The 21807-nt window shown below is 43.3% G+C and overlaps 1 protein-coding gene across 1 annotated transcript in view; it reads left to right on the top strand.

The window, feature by feature from the left end:
- The window catches only part of zfpm2a (zinc finger protein, FOG family member 2a), a 143042-nt gene extending 122918 nt beyond the window's left edge, over nucleotides 1–20124 (top strand). Inside the window, exons 6-8 of the mRNA XM_042490344.1 lie at nucleotides 15305–15511; nucleotides 16157–16384; nucleotides 16759–20124. Of these exons, the coding sequence (XP_042346278.1) occupies nucleotides 15305–15511; nucleotides 16157–16384; nucleotides 16759–19328 (3005 nt within the window). The 3' untranslated portion in view covers nucleotides 19329–20124. The remainder of the gene's footprint in view (nucleotides 1–15304; nucleotides 15512–16156; nucleotides 16385–16758) is intronic.
- Nucleotides 20125–21807: the final 1683 nt, after the last annotated feature.

Genomic DNA, 21807 nt, shown 5'->3' with positions numbered 1-21807 from the left:
ATTATACTCCTTGGTAATAACTGCAACAATATACACATAGGATAATATAATATAATATAATATTTTATTGGGTAGAGAAAAATTTGAACATTGACTCTCATACACACCTTCAAAAACTTGTACACAGGTACGTAGGAGGAAATTGTTTATAGATATACAAAAGAGAATTCACACTGTCCTGTTGCTTGCAATAAATGTAATTATTAAGCAAACAATGTTTCAGTCCTCAGACCCTCGCAACACATAGGATAATCTTTTAAAAGCTATCTGTACAAAAACATGACTAATAATAAGTCAGCAATCAAGTCAAGCTACTGGTACATATCAGGGCAAAATCATAATATTTTCTCATTTTTGGCTACCCCACATATATTGGGGAGTGACAAATGTTTTTATTGGGGACTGAAAAACCTGAAAGCGCACCTTCAAAAACTTGTAGACACTTATGTTGGAAGAAATAGTTTATAGGTGAAGAAAAATGTATTATTAAGCAAATAATGTTTTGGTTGTCAGAGCTTCATCAAGTAAAAGAACAATCAAAAGCATATTTAGATAACGCCTACTCAGGTGAGGCCGATCAGAGATCATTACCTAAAATCCCAATCAGTCCCACAGTCTGGGTGCATTTAGGCTATGAGTAGAACCTGATATTATACTTCTTGCCAATAACTGTAACAATATACACATAGGATCATGTATTTTAAAACCAATCCATTCAAAAACATGTTTAATAAGTCAATGATCAAATCAGGCTAATGCTAAATATCGGGGCAAAATTATAACAATAATATTTTTTTTTTGGCCACTCCACATTTATTGGGGAGAGAAAACCTTCAAAGTGGAGGCTCGGGCACACCTTCAAAAACTTTCCAACAGGTGTGTATGAGGAAATGCTCTATAGATATAGAGAAGAGAACTCCTGCACACTGTCCTATTATTTGCAATAAACTTAATTTTGAAGCAAATAATGCTTTCGTGGTCAAAGCTTTATCATGTTAAGTAAAACATGAGCTGAAATTGCAATCAGTCCCACAGTCTGTGTGTATTTAACCTTATTAGAAGGCTTGTCATATTTTGCTTCTTTGAAATAATGCAATAAAATATACATAGGATAATATAATTTAAAAACAATCTATTCAAAAAATATTATCTCTATAAATGTTTTAAATACTAAGCCCCCCCCCCCCCCCCCCCCACCATTTCGTGTTATTACTGTCCATTGTTTGTCAAGTGCTGCAGCTGAAATGTGTCCTTAAGGAAAGTAAAGTCCATCCTTTATGCTTTAGGTATAAAGACAAAAGTTGTACACATGTCATGTCCGCTCTCGCGCAGGAAAAAGAAACATTGTCACAGTCAGAAACAAGAAAAAAAAGTGTGTACTTTCAAGTCTTTCATTAAACTTCTGAAGCCTCTGAGTTAATCCTTGCTGTACATAGAACAAAAACTCAGCATTCAACAATTTAAAAAAGCCAAGAGAAAGAGAGAGAGAGAGAGAGAAGAGAAGAGAAGAGAGGGAGAGAGAGAGATGAGGAGGAGGTGGGGAGTGTGTGTGGGGGGGGACTGGCCTGATCGCTACATATTCATATTCCTATGCAGGCGTTATCACTTAAAAGGCTTTCTAATTACAACAACAAGACAAAAACTCCTTGGATTCCTTCCAGACCCGCTAAATGATAAAATAAGCTTGCACTCTCTCTCCTTCTTAATCTCTGCAAAGCACCTTGGAGCCTCATCTCCCAAATACAGGCGAATGAATGTGAAAATGCCATTTAGAGATGCAGGTGTGACATTTGATAAGAAACTTCTGGATTAAATATGTTCTGCTAATGAGGAACCCAGCTACCCCATCAGGGCAAACTATTGGTGGGATTGTGTGCGCGCTGATAACATTCCGCACGCAAACATCCAAATTCATTATTAATAAACAGCCGCAGTCTCTCTATCACACAGAAAGTCTGGATCCTTCAGTGGAGAGACAGGGATGTTGCGTCTCATTAGGAGAGGCTAAGGAAAAGAAGGGGGAGGTACGGGCGGGGAAGGGCTGGATGTGGCGGGGTAGGGGTATCAACTGTTTTCATATTTAGCTGTTTGGGGCTTTTTTGGGGAGGAGGGGGGAGGCAATTTCAAAGCGTATGTTAATGGTGCATTGAATGTTGGAACAAAAGGGTTGAAAGTTTCAGGGGATCTGGCAGTGAATGTAATTCTCTGGCTATAGCTAATACGGAAAAGAGGGGATAGCGGGCTAAGCCATTGGTGCAGTAGACTGGGAAGTCCCTGGCCCCAGCTTGACATTTATAACGATTTGGAGAAGATTAAAGCCGTATTACTGCTGTAGTCCATAATGTGGCTCTGTAATGAGGTGTGAGTGCATTACCGTCCTGCGGAAGTTAGCGCCCGTTTCAGACCTTTGAAGGGAAAGACAGAGAAAGAGAGAGAGAGCGCTTTCAAAGAACACGGATACTTGACTGTACTGTGGTCATCTCCAGTGAAAGGCTCTGAGGCCGGGAGTGAGAAAAGGACTCCAGAGGCCTGCCAGAGGAAGCTGAGGCTGCCACCGTTGAAGACTTGTCAGTCTAAACCAGCTTAGTTCAGCCAGCCAGCAAAGTGTCTCAGACTGACAGGCAGCACTTTGTTATTCGGACCAGTAACTGGAGGTCCATGTCTGCCGCCTGGAAATATTTTATATTCAAATAGAAATTAGAAATGGAATGTGTTATTTCAGGCACAGCATATAGTGATGCGCTTTTTTTTTTTTTTTTAAGGTGCATACAAACTCAAAAACAGCTTTAGGAATTCTGCCAGCTCTCTGTTTTGACAATTATTATTTTGGCCTGGTGGCTTTTTTTTTTTTTTACAGTACATAATATAAAAAAAAAGGACAGTGGTGCCAATTCTAAAGCCAGCCACGGGAAAATGAATATTCTAAATGGTGTTAAAAAATGCATGCGTTATCTGCAAAAATAAAAAACACAGGTAATTTTTTTGCGTTAGCGTGTGCAAATGAAGGTTGCAGGTGTCGTCCGTCCATTTAAACGCTCTTTATGATGTTAATTAGTTGTTAGCGTAATTTTCCAGCCTCCGCCATCAAGCGTGAGAAGTTCAGAGACCTGCTGTTAACTGAGAGTCAGTGCCATGGCACCGTTTCAAGAGCTCCCAAACAGGACGGCCAGTGATAACGAACAGGTGATGGGGCCTGATGCCTATGGCAGCAGGATATTGCAAAAAAAAAAGAAAAGACAATTGAATTCGTGGGGAGAAATGAATCTTCCGGACAGCATATCAAATGTTAAAACAACACACATTGCATGCAATTTGCTTATGCAGGAAGGTGATAAAGTGTGCTTATTTAAAAGATAAACAAAGGGGGGATCTAGTGCAGTAAATTGTGCATGTGTGTTTATTCCCTATGAGTAACGCCAGAGGTTTATAGTCCCAGACACAGGCAGCCGTGCTTTATGGCTCCTCTGTTTGTGTGATAGCAGTATTTATGATATTGGAATTTATGTTGTACTGTGTTCACGCTGTCTGGTGTGCTGCTGGTGGTCTGTATTTAAATGCACTTAAGTAGATTTGGTGTTTGTCTTGTGTTTGACTGAACGCCTTTGAATGATGTCAGTTTAAGCGAGAGGTCAGATTCATTATCCCTCTCGCAGGAATCCGGCCTCCCAAGGTTAAATTCAACATTCCAAGTTTTTTCTTGAGGAGTGAAAGCCGTTCGGATAGAGAGGAGTTTCATCTCCTCAGCTCCCCCCCCCTCCTCCTCTTGCTTCAGCTAATCTTAACCCCTCGCAATGACATTTCCACTCCGGTTCCTCCGACTCCAGACATATTTGCTCTCCCTTGCTGCTTGTGTCCTGTTAAGATTTAAACAGCAAACATAAAATGCGGGAAGATAACCTGCGAGAGAGAAAAAAAAAGGAAAAAAACGCTTTGGAGGGACTTGACTCCGAACATTATTTTAAAGACCAGATCTGAGAGCTCCGGCGCAGCAGTCGGGAGCGATTATCTGCTGTGATCCCTCTCCGATGCACCAAAGTCATTCATCTGCCGATCCTCCAAACCCCCCGCACACACACGCGGGCCCTATGCAAAAGGCAGACCCCCTAATCATGTCGACACCGTGTGTCAGTGCCGTGGATGAGCAAGGCCTAGAGATGAGAACGGCTCTGTAAACATGGGCAGGCAGCAGGGAGCTTCCCTCTCCCCCCACGCTGCTCGGAATAAGCAAACTGGAAGATTTAGGGATTTTGCCGGGGCCCAACTTTGTAGTATCGGCTCAGGGTCTTTTTCGACGTTTTCCGGGGTGCTGCCTATGGGATATTGTTCTTAGCTTATGAAGTGCCGCCCGCCCGTTATAAGCTGTGTGTCTTTTGTCAATAGTATTACAATTTTGGAGCTTCCTTTTTTTTTCCCCTCCCTTTGGATTTAACTCTTCGGTATCTGCTCTGGTCCACATATTGTCTACATATTCTGTCGTTGACCTTTGCTGTTGACCTCTAACATTCAGATAAACTAGCAGAATCTTTTATGAGGAACTCTTATTATATTGCTGCGGCCATTTTTCATTTGACCTCTAAGCCCCCCCCCCCCCGCTTTGTCGATTATGAACTATCATGACAGACTAGTAAATCTAGTGTGCATCAACTATGTGCATTCCATAAACAGGCTAATACAATTGGCTGTATCAAATGGGATGTATATTAACAACAGTCTACTGTGCTCTCTCCCCTGTCAGGATTCTATTATGGAGCATGCTCCCGCCCCTTGTTTTGATACAGCGGTAATTTAAAGACCGATCTTAATTGACTTATTTTTTCCGCATGTCTGTCGGAGCTTGTGCATGCACTGCAATAAGAGTCTTGTTTCTTTATTGGGCCACACACAATGTACTGAGTTCAATTTTACCATTCATAATGAATGCAGCCTCGCCATTCAAATGCAGCCATAAGCACACAGCAGATAAGAATTTAATTAAATGTAGATTAAAACCAAACAGGAAAACACACTGGCTGATAATTTTTTATCACGTCCCCTGGTCATATTTTTTTTCTCCCCCGCTCGTACTTTCGACTTGTTCTTCCTTGGGCTACATCTTTTCAGCTTGCCAAAAGTGGCGAAACACCTCACACATCTCACCGTGGTGCCGTGAGATTGTGTAAAATGCAAAACGAGGGGCGGTCACACGATTAATCAGAATCCTCGTGTCTGGGGAGGATGGAGGCTGGCGGAGGATTGAGGGAGGGGGGTGTACAGGGGTGCAAGGAAGGAATTAGTTGCTTCATCCCAAATTTGCATCATATTCCAAAGGACAATCCCAGCACTGTAGGCAAGGGGAAACATATCTCGCTCTCTGCAGGAACAATTAAATATTTTCCGACAATGCGGAATAAATGTCACCTTCAGTATCAAATTGTCCATACTTGCTAAACATGGTGTTACAGTGAGTGCCTGGAAAGCATGCCCTGGCAGAGAGAAACCACTATTTTAGATGTGGACCGCAGCCTCAGCTAACATACTGTAACACACATTCAGGAGCTGTTCACCTCAGGCACTAATAGTGTGTTGAACTCCACTGGGGATACCAGTGAGCAAGAGACAACTGCAGCCTTGTCAGGGATTTCCCACTATTGAACCCGGGTGCTCAGTTACATATTAAACGCATATTTTTTTTAAAGGTTCGCGCACTGCTAGAATTTCCCCTCTGTCGTGCATTTTAATTATTATGAAATCTCAAATATCAGAATGCAGCCCTGGTGTTAATGCTCATGTATTTAATTTTATTCCAGAAGTAATACATTAATTTCCCACCATCTGGTGTACTTATCATGTAGCATATTTCACTTTGCATGCAGCTTTTCTAACAGTTTCAGACAGCTGTTGGCTTCGACATTTACCTGAATGACTTGAAAGATAAATCCAGATCTTCACATTTTTTTAATCAGAGGTGATGGTCTCATCTTCTGCATGCATACACAGATTCTCAGTGATGTGCTCACAGTGGAAAACTGAAAATCTGCATGATTTTAAATTAGAATTTGCGACAAGAGTGCTGCTGCCGCAGAAAGGTTAGAAACATGCTCTCGGTAACACGGCAGTGGACTTTTAGCACTCGTGCCATCCCCGCCACCTCCACAGCGGCTGACACCGCCGTGCCGCTGCCTGCCTGGCTGTGCCCGTGCCCGCCTGCCCACCGCGCTGGTGCTGCAACTCAGTTCCACTCTATTACCCTCACGCAGGCGATTGGCCTTTTCTGTGGGGAAAAGAGCAATTTCCTGTCGCAGTCTGTTTGATCAAGTGCTAAACCCTTGTGATCAATAGAGAGACAGATGTCGGCTCCAGATGGCCGCGTGGTGATACCTGGGGCAGCGCGGGGGCTTGCCAGGACGACAGAATGGCAATGAGCAAGGGCAGCGGCTGTGCTCCCGATGCACCAGCCACCGAGACACAATGTGACAAACGCAATTAGGCCTTTTAGCTGCAGATTATTTATTTCTCTTGCAAACCGACAGAAAATTTAATTAGCACATACTTTAAGCAATATGTAGAATTACAGGGGTGCAGAGACAGAGGGCATGCTGGGATGTTGCACCGGTGACTGGTGTGTGTACTTGTGTGTCAGAGTGTGTGTGTGTGTGTGTGTGTGTGTGTGTGTGTGTGTGTGTGTATGTATGTCTGTGTTCTTTCTGTGTATTGCTGTGTTGGGAGCACCAAATTAACATGGCTGTAAATAAGACACAGAAACATTCAACAAAGGGGAAATGTATACATTTTAGGGCACAAATCACGTAGAAAAACACATAAATTCCATTCCTCGTGCCCAGATCAATAATGTTGAATTTCAAAATGGATGACAGGTGCATCTCTCTGGCTCTCTGTCCTTCTGGAGAGGAAAAAAATAAGTGCCAGCACCAGAAGGCCAAAATAGACCTTTCCAAAGAGGAGAGACAGAGGAGGAGAGAGGCTCCCATTTTTTAAACGGCAAGCATTTGCATTAGGGCTGGCATCCACCATACACCCCCCCTCCACACACACACACAAACACACACACACTCACATACAATCACATACATCCACACACTTAAAAAAAACACACAGACACACAGACTGGCCAGCCAGCCCATGTGGCGTAGGGCCGGAGCCATGTTGGAGGAACCACTGAGGCGCGTGGCGATGGCGCGCCGCTCTCCCAGGAAAACCGAGCTCACCGGCGTTGGCCCTCCGCCGTTCACCTGCTCCCGCCGAGGCATGATGGGTAGGGGGACATGGGCCACGGGGCCGCAGCTGTAGAGGAGGGAGGGGTAGGGTCTGCTGCGGTGCTCAACACAGCGGCGCCCTGTCACGAGGGGTCTTCTGGTCCCATTAGCAGGGCTTGGTCAGGACGGGCCCCCAACCAGCCTGCCGCCGCAGCGGGGGCCGCAGTAAACACATGTCGACTGGCCACAACCAGGACACAGGCAGCACTACCCGCAGAGAAGGATAGCTAATAGAGTGCTCAATGGGACAAACCTGTCCAAATAAAGAATAAAGCAGTGAGAAGCGCAGAGGAGAGGAGCCAGTCAGAGCTTTCCTTTAATAGTCTACTCCACTTTACTGTGGACAGGGAGGAGCTGACTGTGTGTGGCAGCTAATGAGGGAGAACAGCTTTGTACTGTAGGAATGTGTGGCTGTTATTGTCTCAGACTGACAGCACTGAACTCATGTGTTACCTGCAATATGGAAAGTGTAAAATTGAGTGTTCACAGGAGATGTATTATTTGTTTTGTAAAAAAAAAAAGAAATGTTTTATTTAGATCTGCAGATTTTTTGCGCATCTTAAAATATTTTGTTTAAAAGTCATTATAAAAAAGGTGATGTTTGGAGTGTTAAATATTCCTTTAATTAATGAATTTCAGAAGAAAAAATATAAATTTGAATAAAATAATTAGAATTAAATATTCAAGCTTTGGCATTGCACTCTATTAGAGCAAAAATAGCTGCTATTTCACTTTTCTTTTTTTTTTTTTTTTACCTCCCTCAAAATTATTACAACACTATTACCAGGCAAACATCCCCCTGCCAGAATCGTTTTCACTGTATTGAAAGAGCTACACGAGTCTCCAGAGACCAGCCACACAAACGTCCTTTTAATTTCAAAGTGAAACATTTAATTTTTTACTCAGTAAAACATTTGCTGAATCACATCATCGCTTTTTTTTCCAACTGTTTTTTTTGTGTCTTCAAACAGTTCATAAACGTGTGTTGAATGACATTGTTGGGTTGCTGTGCTGCTTTTATGTCTTTGTTGCCTGTGAATGTATACTATAGAGACAGCGGCGTGTACGAGGCTCCCCTGGGAGGACTTTTTAATTTGTGGATTCTGACCCGCGTGCCATTCGCTCGAGGCCATCCATGAGCTCTCGGTACTGGCTATATCTGCAAAAACACTTGATGCTAAAATTAGTCTGGACGCTGTGGTGCAAAAAGGAGGGAAATCTGGGGGGTTTGGGGTGTCAGACGAGACAAGTCAGGGCTCTGTAAACACATATTTACTGTAACAGTATTTATTTCTCTGGAGATTTTTTTTTCCTGCTGCAATTTAGAAAAATTTAAAGTCAAATATAAAATGTGTTAAAAAAGTGACAAATGCATTCAGGCATGCTTGATTACTGTCATTACAAAAATGCAGCGACAACAGACAAAAGATTATTAAACATAAAAAAAAAAATGTAGTCCCACATTAAAGCTTACACAACATAATTTCCAGACAAGTCAAAATAAGGTCAGCAGAATGCCTTTTTGATCCAAATACATATCTCACGAGAGTAAGATCTTTAGCACCTACCTTCAAGGATGTATAGGCAGACTGGCGTCTATGCTGCTCTGCCATGTCTGAGGCGTCTCTGCATCATCGCAGCAGAAAACACATCCACCGGCTGCCGCTTGAGCATGAGAAGAGTGCCTCCTAGTGGCCAAGACAACAAATGAGAAGGAGGAGGTGGAAGGAGAGATAGAGCGGGAGAGAGTCAATCTGTGTCACTGCCTTAGTGAAATAATAGTAGAGTCAGCTAATTCTAGTTTAGTGTACCGTCAATAATAGTAAGCTTGTTTGACCCTGTGAATGATGTTCCCGCTCGGGTCTAACTCAGCGTTTTCCCTCCCTGCCGCCTGCCTGCTTGCTCTGGATTGTGACGGCGAGGGTTGACAGCCATGAGTCATCCTAATGTGTTCAACTCTGATGATCCAGAAACAGTCCAAATATTTACCAGTATTCATGAGGAAGGTTTGTTTAGTGTTTTGTCACAAGCACTGTCTGCTGTCAGGTGCAGATACAGATATTATTCATCCCACAATTTGCTATAAATATTTTCACAAGATCCAGGAGTAAGTTGGCTGGGAAGTTGTGATTTACTCCTGCAATGATAAAGCTTGGTTAAAAAAGTAGTGGTTAACAACGCAAAGCTACTTGATATTCGCAGGTGTGAGGAGCTTGTTCCCATTTGACCAGGAGGAGTTGGAGCTGATTTGAAGACAAGAAGAGTAGAGGTCTTTAATTACAACCCTCTCTGTGGCTTCAGGCACCACTAGCCTCACTTCACAATTAAGACCAGCAGTTAAGTACAGAGCCAATAGGCAGAGACGAGGACTTAAAGGAGCAGATTTACCAAAGCAAGAAAAAAACAAATCGGGCTTCACAAAGGAAAATTTTGCACTAAATCCAGTTATATAGATTTGATTGTGAGGAAGTTAGGGTTAGGGTTTAAAGGTTAGGATATTTCTCAAAGATGCTTTTTAATATGTGACCCCCTACGATGCATTCAGGTAACGCCAATAGCCCACTGTTAATTCTCCCAGTAGCCCCATTCAGCCCCTCCCATAATATGTGGCTGTGGTGCAGTGGGACTGTTCTCCAGTGCTGTAATGGCCTCTGCAACGGTAATGTGTTTGGACAGATGGGAGAGGCAAGTGCTGATGTGCTTAACTACGCATTTTACAGCTAAACTATTAAAGAGTTGTGCTGTTTACACACCAACATTTGAATACCTGTCTTCAGGCCAGTTTAATTATCCGGGCCCTTCTGTTATTTCTGCCGCTTTGTTGTCTCTCAGCTTTTGCACGAGGCATGAGAGATTTGTTTGCGGCTTCATTAAGATATGGTGGTGGTGGTAGCGGTTTGCAGGGGAGCCAAAAAAAAAAAAAATATTCCTGCTCAAGTATCTCATGCTCTATTCTCCCTGCCTGCCCCCCATACATATACAGATACTGTACACATCCGTTTTCTTATAAAGTCATTTAAAGTGAGGAAATTAAAAAATGCCCTGTGATGCCTGCACTTTGAAATCTCTCGGGGCTTTAGGCAAAGGGGAGGGAACCCGCGCCCCGAGTCCCTGCGATTCATCCTGAGACATTTGATTAGTTTATAAGTACTTATAGGAGGAAAGGGTTTGCATTATAATTTTGTTTCATGAATTCCTTCATATGTTCATCTTCAACTGCACGTTCAAATAAAGCATTAATCAAAGGGAAGAGAGAGAAGAGGGCATTTAGCCAGCAGAGCCATAGTCTCAGGGCCTCAGTGAGCCGGTGGATATGGTATTGAGAGACTGTAGGAAGCAGTGGTTTTTAATTATCTGGACTACGTACAGGATGCCGTTTTTGATTGTTTTAATGAGGCAGCTGGCCTATTGTCTCCCCTTAATTCCTCCATTGTTTTTAGAATATGTCATAGTTCTTTATTCTTTTATCAGGTGCTCTGCAGGAGGATTTAGACAATAGCCTTCATTCCAACTGCATTGGCCACTGCACAAAGGCAGCTCACTGCAGACAGTTAGCAGGCAAACAAGTGCAAATCACAAGCTGCACTTTTCCCAGCCTTTCCCCCAGTTTCACGACTTACGCTTTTGGTCTTTCGCTCTAACTCTTGACCCCCCTCTCCCCTCCTCTTGGCTTTTTCTTTCATGTGGATCATGCCATTGGCATAGGTGGCTCACCTGTGTTTCTGCGATTAAATCACCTGTCACGAAAAGGCTGTCAGAGGGACACAGCCATGACCAATCTTTCAGGAGAGCTGCTTCATGGAGTATTGTTTTTGTCTGCCGCCCACCTGACGCCTCTGTGCTGGCTGTTTTCTGTGTCCTTGCATCTCCATATGTGCATGAAAATAACATGTTTCTGTACATTAGTCTGAATGCATGCGTACTTGCATTTGTTTTTGTGCAAACTTGCTGATGGTTGCACAGTTTATCAAACGTTTGTATATTTATTTTTCTTAATTGACTTATCAATATTTGGAACGTGCATTTGTCTCTCCCAATAAACACTGAAGAAGCATAGGGCAAACTTGCACTCAAACTAGCAAACTTGCAGACATTAATAGATAGATTTCTTTCGACAAAATTAAAGACATAAATTGGTGCAGAAAAGGCACAAAATAGTGCATAAAGATTGAATGAATACAGGAAATGGAGCCTCCCCCCTTGCATGAAAATGACATGTTTCTGCACTATATTTTGAATGCATTGGTTACCACATATGTGCACTCTACATGTGTTCTTGCATTTGTTTGTGTACAAACTTGTATATTTTTGTTTAGATTCTTAAATAACTTGGGTGCAAAGGTGTAGATTTGGATGTGATGCAGTCAGCACATACATGCACTGTGGGTACACATGCTTACTTGCATTTGTTTGTGTGCAAACTTGCAGATGGCTGGAATGTTAATCATACGTTTGTATATTTACAATTTTAGATTCCTAAATGACTTATGTGCATAGGTGTAGATTTTGGGAGGGAGGGGGGACGGACACAGGGGACACATCTCCTTCAGTATATTGAACATGCATTTGTCTCCCCCAGTGCAAACATGAAAGTAGCAGAGGACTTTTATTTTGATGAAATTAAAAAAATTTACACCATAAATTAGTGCATGTAAATTAAATGAATGCAGGACATTAAATTAAGTGCATCTGCATCTCCATATGTGCTGGAAAATTTACATGTTTCTGCACAATAGTTTGGATACACTGGTCACTACATGCATGCACTGTAGGTTCACTTGTGCACTTGCATTCATTTGCGTGCAAACTTGCAGATGCTATGGCTACACTGTTCATCACACATTTTTGTATTTATGTTTTAGATTCCTAAACAATTTATGTGCAAAGGTGTAGATTTCAGGGGGGACATGGGGACCACGTCCCACTTAACATTTAAAATGTGCATTTTTCTCCCCCAATAAAATCATTAAAGTAGCAGCTTTTATTATGACAAAATTAAAGACATTTACACCATGAATTACTGCAGAAAAGACATAAATTTGAGCATAAGAATTGAATGAATGCAGTACATTAAGTGTTTGATGCTCCGATTTTCTGATGGGGGACCCCCAAACCCCCCTGAAACCTCTGCCCCTGCTTATGTGAAATACTCATGAAGCTACAGAGGATCATGATGCATGAAAGTAGAAATACAGATACATAATGCATAACATTTGCAGTAAAAACTGTCACAAATCTGAGAGAAACAACTGCGATTTCTAATTCTGACAATGTAAGTGTAGTTTCAACCATAATCCTGCAGCCCAAGCACATGTATCTTACCACCTTGTCTTGGTTGAGTGACTGTAACAAGTGCTTGCCTCAGTGTTTTGTGTAGCTCAGTAAAACTGGGACATGCAGTCCTAAAACTCACTTCCAGCATTCTCACACACAACAGATGGATCTGTAGCATTCTTGGCTGAAGGGATGCAGTCGGAGTGCATATTCCTCTGTCAAAATGCAGTAAAAACATTTTCATCAGACTCCACATAATCTACTTTATTTCAGCTGAGGAGAGCATACAGTATCTTTGATTTGGATTGATCCAAAAAAACACTGATTTGTATCTGAGCATCAGGGCCTAGTTCATAATTCTCTTTGTAAGCTGAGCGCGTCTGAACTAAAAAGATCCATTCGGAGGAGAGAAACTTTTGTGGCTATGGCTGCGATATATTCCCCGCCATTGTCGGTGGCAGTTTGTATCTACCTTGATGGTAACTTGGGCAGACAGTGGAGAGGAGTTTTGTTATTTTAATTAGGAGATAAAAATTCAAAGGGGCCTCTCCAGGCAGTGTGTGGTATGACAGAATCAAAACGATGAAGTGGAGCGGCCTGAAGTGTGTGTCTCGTCACAGCAGATTGGCCGACAGATAGGCACTGCTCTTTAAAGTGGCGCTGACATGCACACGCTCACGCAGATACACACACACACACACACACACGGGGAGGAAGCCTGCACACAAATGGGACTTTGAAAGATAGCATATTTTAATACTATTTCACTCCTTTGACACGTTTGTGCTGGTCTAATTTTCAGAGCTTCACCAGCAGATAGGAAGGGCGAGAAAGGTTTTAATCAAAACAGTGATGTGAAATATGAAATATTCAATTTTGAATTAAAATAATGGGGCAGTTCATTCGAGAAACTTACAATGATTTACACATAACAGATGCTGTAATAGTGTAAAGTCACAGTGGCTCTGTTTTTTTTTTTTATCCATTTCTAGTAAATCCACAGAAAAGTGGTTTGTTTTCTCACACAGCCTTCCTTGAGCACCTTCACCGTGTCTACAGGGCGGTTTTAAACCTGGTGATTCATAGGTTTTGTGTAAACATGAGTAATCAGTGTTGCACACGTGTGTGTGGGAGGGTTCCTTGCCGCGTCCCCCCTACCTTCGCACCTCTCCTCAGGACTCTCTTTGTTCCACATCAGCCAGGGCTCAAATCACATGTCCCCCACTCAGCCTGACACTCCGTCGGTATGTTTGCACATCTTTGAAAGCTAACAGCGTGCTTTAATTAATTGTCCAGCTTTCCTCAGAAACAATGTCCTAATTCTGCCATTTAGCAGGAGCGTATCATAGTTTGTTGTTATCTCCCTGGCCAGATTTCTGTAAATAGTCATATTAAAAACTTTAATCTCTTCAATGGAAAATGAAGTGCAGCTGAAAGGCCTGTCATGTGCTGAGATAAATATTATCTAAGCTAAAACCTTCACTCCCCCCGCTTCCTTCCTTCCTCCCTCCTGCCCCCTCCCCCTTTCTCTGACTTAATGAATATGTTCAGAAGATTTCAGAGGAATGCTTAATCCCAAAACACAACAATCTAATAATATGAAGGACCTGTCTCAGTGTTGGAGCTGACAACAGCACTGTAGGCTACAGTTTACCCCAGCTGAGGTTTGCCAGTAGCCTAAAAAGATGTTTGAGTGACATTACAAAGAAAGAAATAACCTTTGAAAGGGTTTGTTCACCAAAATACAAAAAAAAACAGTTTTTCCTATTCACCTTTGAATGGACAGCTTTGGTTTTCTTTACATTTTAGAATCCTTCCTGACTTTGTGCATAGGTGTAGATTTCAGGTGGGACACAGGGGCCATGTCCCCCTCAATATTTAGAACATGTGCATTTGTCTCCCACAGTAAAAACATAGAAGGAGCACAAGACTTTTATTTTGAAAAATTAAAAAAATTACACCATGAATTGATGCAGAATAAATTAATAAATGCATGATATTAAGTGTTTATTGACTTAATGGATATGTTCAGAAGATTTCAGGGGAATGCTTAATCCCAAAACACAACAATCTAATAGTTCGAAGGACCTGACTCAGTGTTGGAGCTGACAACAGCACTGTAGGCTACAGTTTATCCCTACTGAGGTTTGCCTTGCTACTGGATATGAGCAACAGTAGCCTCAAAAGCAGCGTTTGACTGACATAAGAAAGAAAGAAATAACCTTTTAAGGGGTTTGTCAATCCTGTTTACAAAAATACATGTTCTTATTTACCTTTTGATGTACAGTTTTGGTTTTCTTTTCTTTTCTGTCTGAATGGAGGTGAATGGACTTTCATTTGAAGTGCTCATTTCTAAAGTTAAAAAGCAGTTTGTCTTTCCAGAAACAGTGCCTCCATTTACAGAACTCACTGTGAGCAGTTTTCATTGGAACTACAGAAAAAATAGTTCTTCTGAAAACTGTTGACAGCATCCTCTGTCCACTATCCAGAGTAATGTGGGCACGGATTTTGGAAAGACATGTTGCTGCTGAAATGTTTAAATGTCATTTTTCAATCCTGCAAGGAGCAGAAACAAAATTCCACTCTCCTGTTTTAACTACAAACTGTTATGCAACATGCCATTGAGACTTTGAGATGTGCACGCCATCCACAAATATAATTTCTTGAGTTGCATAACGTCCTGACATTTAAGTCCAGAATTACTCCCATGCAGCAAAGCTTTTTTTCCTCTCTCACAGCATGCATCTAAATGTCTCCTCTATCTCTGTTTTGTCCAGGTGGCCAACTATGGTGCACCACCACCAAGAACATGATGGAGGGCGAAGAGCTGGTGGCGTTTGCAGTGGACTTTGACTCACGTCTGCAGGCAGTAAACCACATGTCTTTGAGCGAGGGCATGTACCCAGCCAGGCTGCTGGACAGCATCCAGCTCCTCCCGCAGCAGGCCGCGATGGCTTCCATCCTGCCCACTGCCATCGTCAACAGTGAGTGTCCTCATACGTACACGGAGCTGGAACGAGACGTGCTTTTGTTTAGACAATTGCACGCGCATGCTCTTTTTCTTTCTGTCTCTCTCTCACACACACACACACACACACACGCACGCACAAACATGCACACACATGCACACACACACCAGTCCACAGCCTGCACTCAGTCACCTGCTTAACAAGGAGCGTCGTCTCCGCCGGGCGTAGATTAACCCAGATGAGTCTCTGCACTGGAGATAAGAGCCATCGACCTTCAAGTTTTGGGTTCACATAAACACACTGAGGCTCGAACTAACGTGTTAATTGCAAAATACACGCCTCATGCAAATAGTGTGTTTGTTTACTTAGCGAGGGCTATCTGGGTTCAGCTCAACAGGGAGGCTTCTGTAAGCAGATGGTCCAGTGTTCTTGTTTGCCCTTGAGAAAGGGCACCAACCCAGTGGTAGCAACACAGCGATATGCAGCAGCTGAGGATTTGGTGGAAAAGCCTTTTAACGCAGGCTTTGAGAGTCAGAACTGTAGAAGTTGAGAAGAGGAGTGTGTGCGTGCAAGCTCTTTATCTTTATGCATAAATATGAAAGTACTGTATATATCCTGATATCATGTCCCCTTTGTCCCGCTCCCTGTCCCTCCCTCCAGAGGACATCTTCCCCTGCAAGGCGTGTGGAATTTGGTTTCGGAGCGAAAGGAACCTGCAGGCCCATCTGATGTACTACTGCAGCGGGCGGCAGAGGGAGCCAGATACGGTGGTGGAGGAAAACGACACCGTCCCCCACCAGACCCCCAGCATGTGCCCCTTCCCACAGTGCAACAAGAGTTTCTCTGGAGCCAGGGCTCTGGAAATGCACTTGAGCACCTCACACAGTGGTGAGTGACAGGGTGCAGAAACTATATTTTTAACTGATTTCTCTTTTAAAATTATATTACGCTTCTTGAAGATGGCTACTTTCAATTAATTTTTCAAAGAAAGGGGGTTTAAAAGAAAGTGTTTCGGGAGAAAAATGACACAGGGGCAGATTTTTGCACAGGTTTGGAAAAATGACTGTCATTTCTTTTCAAAAATATACATATCCTGCTGTCAGCTAGCATAGTTGACAGTTTATCCTTGAGCAGAAAATATATCTAGTGGATGGGAATAAGCCTGGCATAATGCATGAGCGTTTGATGGTTTCTACAGTTAACTCTAAAGGAGAAGTGGGAGGCGAGATTCTGAGCATTTCTCCCTTTTATCTCCTTCACAGGTGTCAAAATGGAAGAGAGCCTCCCTCCTGGCACCAGCTTGAAATGCACAATCTGTAACTACACGGCAGATTCTCTTATTACATTCCAGCATCACATCATGTCTCACCTGTCACAGGCGGCCTTCAGATGCAATCACTGCCATATCAGCTTCCAGAGCCACAGGGAACTCTTACAGCATCAGGACTTACATGGGCACGGCAGCAAACTTCACAGGGAAGGCGACGGCACCGAGCATTCCCCCAGGGGGCCTGAGGAAAGCCTCCAGCAGCAGCAGCAGCAGGCCCGCGCTGAGCTGGCCAACAGGAAGGATGCTCTGCTGGGAAGTCCCAAAGGGGCCCTCAACAAGGAGACCAGCACAGACGGAGAGGCTGACAAGGCTGAGAAGAAGCCCATGCTGTCTGTTCAGAAGGGAGAGGCCCACCCAGGCAGCAAAGCCAGTTTTTCTTACACTAGGATCAAGTCTGAGCCCTCCAGCCCCCGGCTGGCCTCCTCCCCTGTGCAGCATAACATGCCTACATTTCCCATGGGCCCCTTCTTGTCTCAGTTTGCTTTCTCCCAAGACATTTCAGTAGTCCCGCAGGCTTCTGAGATTCTGGCGAAAATGTCAGAGCTAGTTCACCGGAGGCTGCGCCATGGAGGGAACAGCTACCCCCCTGTCATCTACAGTCCTCTCATGCCCAAAGGGGCCACCTGTTTCGAATGCAATATCACCTTCAGCAACCTGGACAACTATTTGGTCCACAAAAAGCACTACTGTAACAGCCGCTGGCAACACATGGCAAAGTCCCCCGACTTCTCCGCCCTCTCAGATAAGGTTCCCGAGGCGGTGAGCCCCAACAGCGGTCACAGTTCTGTTAGCATGTTGACCAGCTGCCACCCCACAGACGCCGACAACCACCTCATGCAGTCCGCCTGTCTGAACTCCAATGTGTTGGACATGATCAACGCCGGGGCCAAAGGGCCGGATAAAGATCTAGCAGGACAGGTAAAGAAGGTCTCTACCCCGACTGGAGCTGAGGAGAGGCTGAATGGAAAACAGATGGAGGGGAAAAGCCCCAGTACGGGTTTGGTGGAAAGTGACAATGACCCAACAAAGACAACCTGCGATGCCTGCAATATCACCTTCAGCCGTCACGAGACCTACATGGTCCACAAGCAGTACTACTGCGCCACCCGTCATGACCCACCCATGAAACGCATGTCCAGCAACAAGGTACCCTCCATGCAGAGGACCGTGAGGAACCGCAAGCGCAGGAAGATGTATGAGATGTGTCTCCCTGACCAGGACCACCAGAGGCCCCCTATGGGTCAGCCAGGGTTCCTCGGAGTTCCTCCTATGAACCCTTGTACATCCCAGGATCCTGTCGAAAGCCTGGCAGACCGCTTCCACCCACGCTGTGACATCTTCCCCGGTATGGTACCCAAACACCTGGAGGCCTCTCTGACTGTCACTAAACCTATTCTGGCTCCCAAATGCAATACGGTGGAGCAGCAGGAGCTGGACGCTCCCATTGATCTCAGCAAAAAGTGTTCGCCAGTCTCTGACAAGACATGTAGCTCCCCTAAAAGACTGTTGGACTATCACGAATGTGCAGTGTGCAAGATAAGTTTTAACAAAGTGGAGAACTACCTGGCGCACAAACAGAACTTTTGCCCTGCAACAGCCGCCGCTGCTGCTGCCGCCGCCGCCACCGCTCAGCAACAACAACAGCCACAACAGCAGCAACAACACAATGAGACAGGCAGCCTGGAGCCGGCCATGTTCCCAGATGTGAAGAGCGAAGGCAACAACAGCCCCGATGACGTCTACGATAAGAGCCCAGGCAAATGTGAGAAGAATGGCAACGGGAAGGTGATGGTGCAGAATGGAGGCATGTTCCCCCCTCACCTGGGGCCTGTGCCAGGACTCAAGCCTTTTGCTGAGCCTCAGCTCATCCCATCGAAAGACGAGAACAAGAATATGTTTCTGCCCCACTGCCTTTATCCCGGAGCAATAAAAAAGGTGAAAGGTCCCGAGCAAATATCGCCGTATTTTGGGATAAAGCCGACTGATTATGTGACTGGGGGACCAGTGATGCAGGGAGAGGCCAGCGAGCAGGAGCAGAGTGTTAATGGGGGAGGAGGAACAGGAGGAGGAGGAGGAGAGACAGGAGCAAGCAGGGAGCAGGCCCAACAACCTGCTGCTAATGGCTGCCCCCACCCGGGCAAGGAGCCTCTTCCTCTACTGCCCAAAAACCGGGGCATGGTCATCGTCAACGGGGGGCATAAGCCCGAGGAGCGTTCAGGCACGGCTCCGCCGCAGCAGGAGAATCAGCCCCAGCCAGACGGCCAGCCTCCCAATCCCTCACCGACGTGGGTCGCCGAGAACCAGGCCGACTCCAACGAGAACATGTCGCCTTCCTCCAAGTCTCCAAGTGAGGAGGCGGCGCCCGCAGCCAACAAAGGCGTGAACGGCTCTGGAAGTGGCAAGTACTGCCGCCTCTGTGATATCCAGTTCAACAACCTGTCAAACTTTATTACCCATAAGAAGTTTTACTGTTCATCACATGCTGCAGAGCATGTAAAATAAGTCGAGAAGAATAAGACATGTTCCTCTTCTCCCTCCCACACCTTTCCCCCCTCCACGAACTTTTACCCCCTTTTTTCTCCTTTGTTTTGGTACACTGTTGTGTCTGGAATAGTGCATCACGCAGTGCTAAACGCTGCTTGTGGACAATCAAGAGAAGCTTCTTCTTTCATCGTTTTAAGACTTAAAAATGCAAAACCATTGGTTAAAAAAGAAAAAGAAAAGAAAAATGAATCAAGAATAATATTGGTGCCACTTTCACATTAATTTATTTTACAATCAGTATTAATAGGAGTAGTGATCTTAATTTAAATTCAAAATGAAATTTATATCAGAGTTGTTTGTAATGTTATTGTATAGTCATTCTTGTGTAGCACACATATTGTTTACACTGTAATGTAGGCTCAATGAAACAAATAGACAATACAAAAATGAGATGCATTTTAGACACAAAATAGCTACTGAGGCACTTGTGTATTCTTATTTGCTGTACCAGTTTCTGTATATGCCCAAAATGTCACTTGCAGATTGCTACTAATGACTTGTTTGCCTTAAAAAAGATCACCATTTGGAGGTGATAACCAGGCACAACCCTGCATCTCACATTTTGGCATATACACATGGCTTTGCATACATATGTGGCTGTTTGTCCCTGTCTCTTTTCTTCAACTCAGATGTGGATGTTTTCATGAGGATGGCAGCATTCTTGTATAGTACTCGTATTTCTGTTTGATGATACACTTTGGTCTCCCTTTTTGAAATTTGCTCTCAATGCAATACTTTGTAAATGAGGGAACATTACTGAAAGCAGTATTATGAAATGGGGACTGTGCATATAATTATTTGTAACCCCATCGGGAAAAAAAAAAGAAGTTGTACAAGAATTAAGTTTATTGCTGATGAACAAGATGGGTGGGAGGTCAGTGGGGATACTGATGTAAAATGATCATTCCAATGTCCTGATTATGGGAGAAAATGTTTCTTAAAACGTTGTTGCTATGCATGTATATCGATGGAATTAAATTCCAGATCTGTTGGAAATTTTTATTTTGATGTGGTGTCATAATTAAACTTAAATCCTCAGGATAAACCAATGCTGTCTGGTCTTTCTTTCACTCTACTGTATGCCCATCGAAACAGTTCATGTTTGCCACAAAAAGAAGCAAGGTACAATTAAAAATAGTTGGGATGCATGATATATATCCGGCTGATATATATAATTTATCAGGCCAATACATTAACTGCAGATAATGGGAATTTAATATTATTATGTATTATTCAGATTAGGAAATTATATCAGATAAATAGTTGTGATAATACAAAGACAAATTGCATTCTTTGACTTAATAATGGCAGCATTTACACACACCGATACAGCCACCAGATAGGCAAACTTCCTGGTGCTGTTAAACAGGTTTAGGACTGAAGGGCCGTCTCCGGAGCTTCTTTCCTCCTGGCAAATGGTCAATTTAATATCTCCTCGTTTTGCATGAGCTAACACAGCAGCAGCGGCTCACATCCAACACTGAGTCTTTAAATGACTCCAACAAACTCACACCAAAAGACTCGACTCTGCCATTAAACTAATGAATAACCATTAGGTAACACTAGCCGTGTGATGCTACAGTTAGTGTGTGTGTGTGTGTGCGGGTAGTCTTAGCAACTGTTCCTGGTGTTGAGCTCACACTTCTGCAGCAGTAGTCTCCTAATACGAGTATAACCGATTGCCATGCATGTTTTGACAGATTATGTCAAAGCATTTAATTTAAATTCTTAGGTAAAATACTGCATATAAAACAAACTATGTTTGGCAAGATTTTGAGTATACTTCACTAAAAAAAATGGAACATCTGAAAGACACAAAACTGTTATTAGTATTTGTTAACAATAGTGCTGTCTGTTGGCTGTGATTAGGTCAGAGCTTTATCATGTTAAATCATGCATATTTTCTTAATACATTTTAATCTTTTTATATCCTGAGGTGTGCATAAACTACAGGTTAAAAACTTTCTGAAGAAAAAAAATAAATAACTGGATATCTTTGTATTGTCCATGTAAAGCAGGTAATTATCTGTTATTGTATCGGTATGGGCCATGAGAAGCAGGTAATTATTGGTTATCATATCACTATTTGTCATGATAAGCAGGTAGTTATTAGATATTTTATCAGTACTGGCTATGACACATAGGAAATTAGCGGTTATTGTATTGTATCGGCGATGAAGAGCAGGTAATTATCGGTGATTGTGTCTGTGCTGGTTGTGAGAAGCAGATTATTGATTATCATATCAGTATTTGCCATGAAAAGCAGGTAGTTATCGGATGTATCCGTATCGGCTGTGACAAGCAGGTAATTATCAGTTGTTGTATCAGAATCAGCCATGAGTTGCAGGTTATTATTGGTTATCGGTATCGCCTAAAAAAAAAGAAATTCATACTGTGCATCCATAAAGACACAAAAATACCTAAAGATGGATTTACA

The sequence above is a fragment of the Plectropomus leopardus genome, chromosome 7 (genome assembly GCF_008729295.1).
Source record: "Plectropomus leopardus isolate mb chromosome 7, YSFRI_Pleo_2.0, whole genome shotgun sequence".
NCBI lineage: Eukaryota > Metazoa > Chordata > Actinopteri > Perciformes > Serranidae > Plectropomus > Plectropomus leopardus.
The sequence above is the reverse complement of the archived record's forward strand: the minus strand, read 5'-3'. Positions and strand labels throughout refer to the sequence as shown.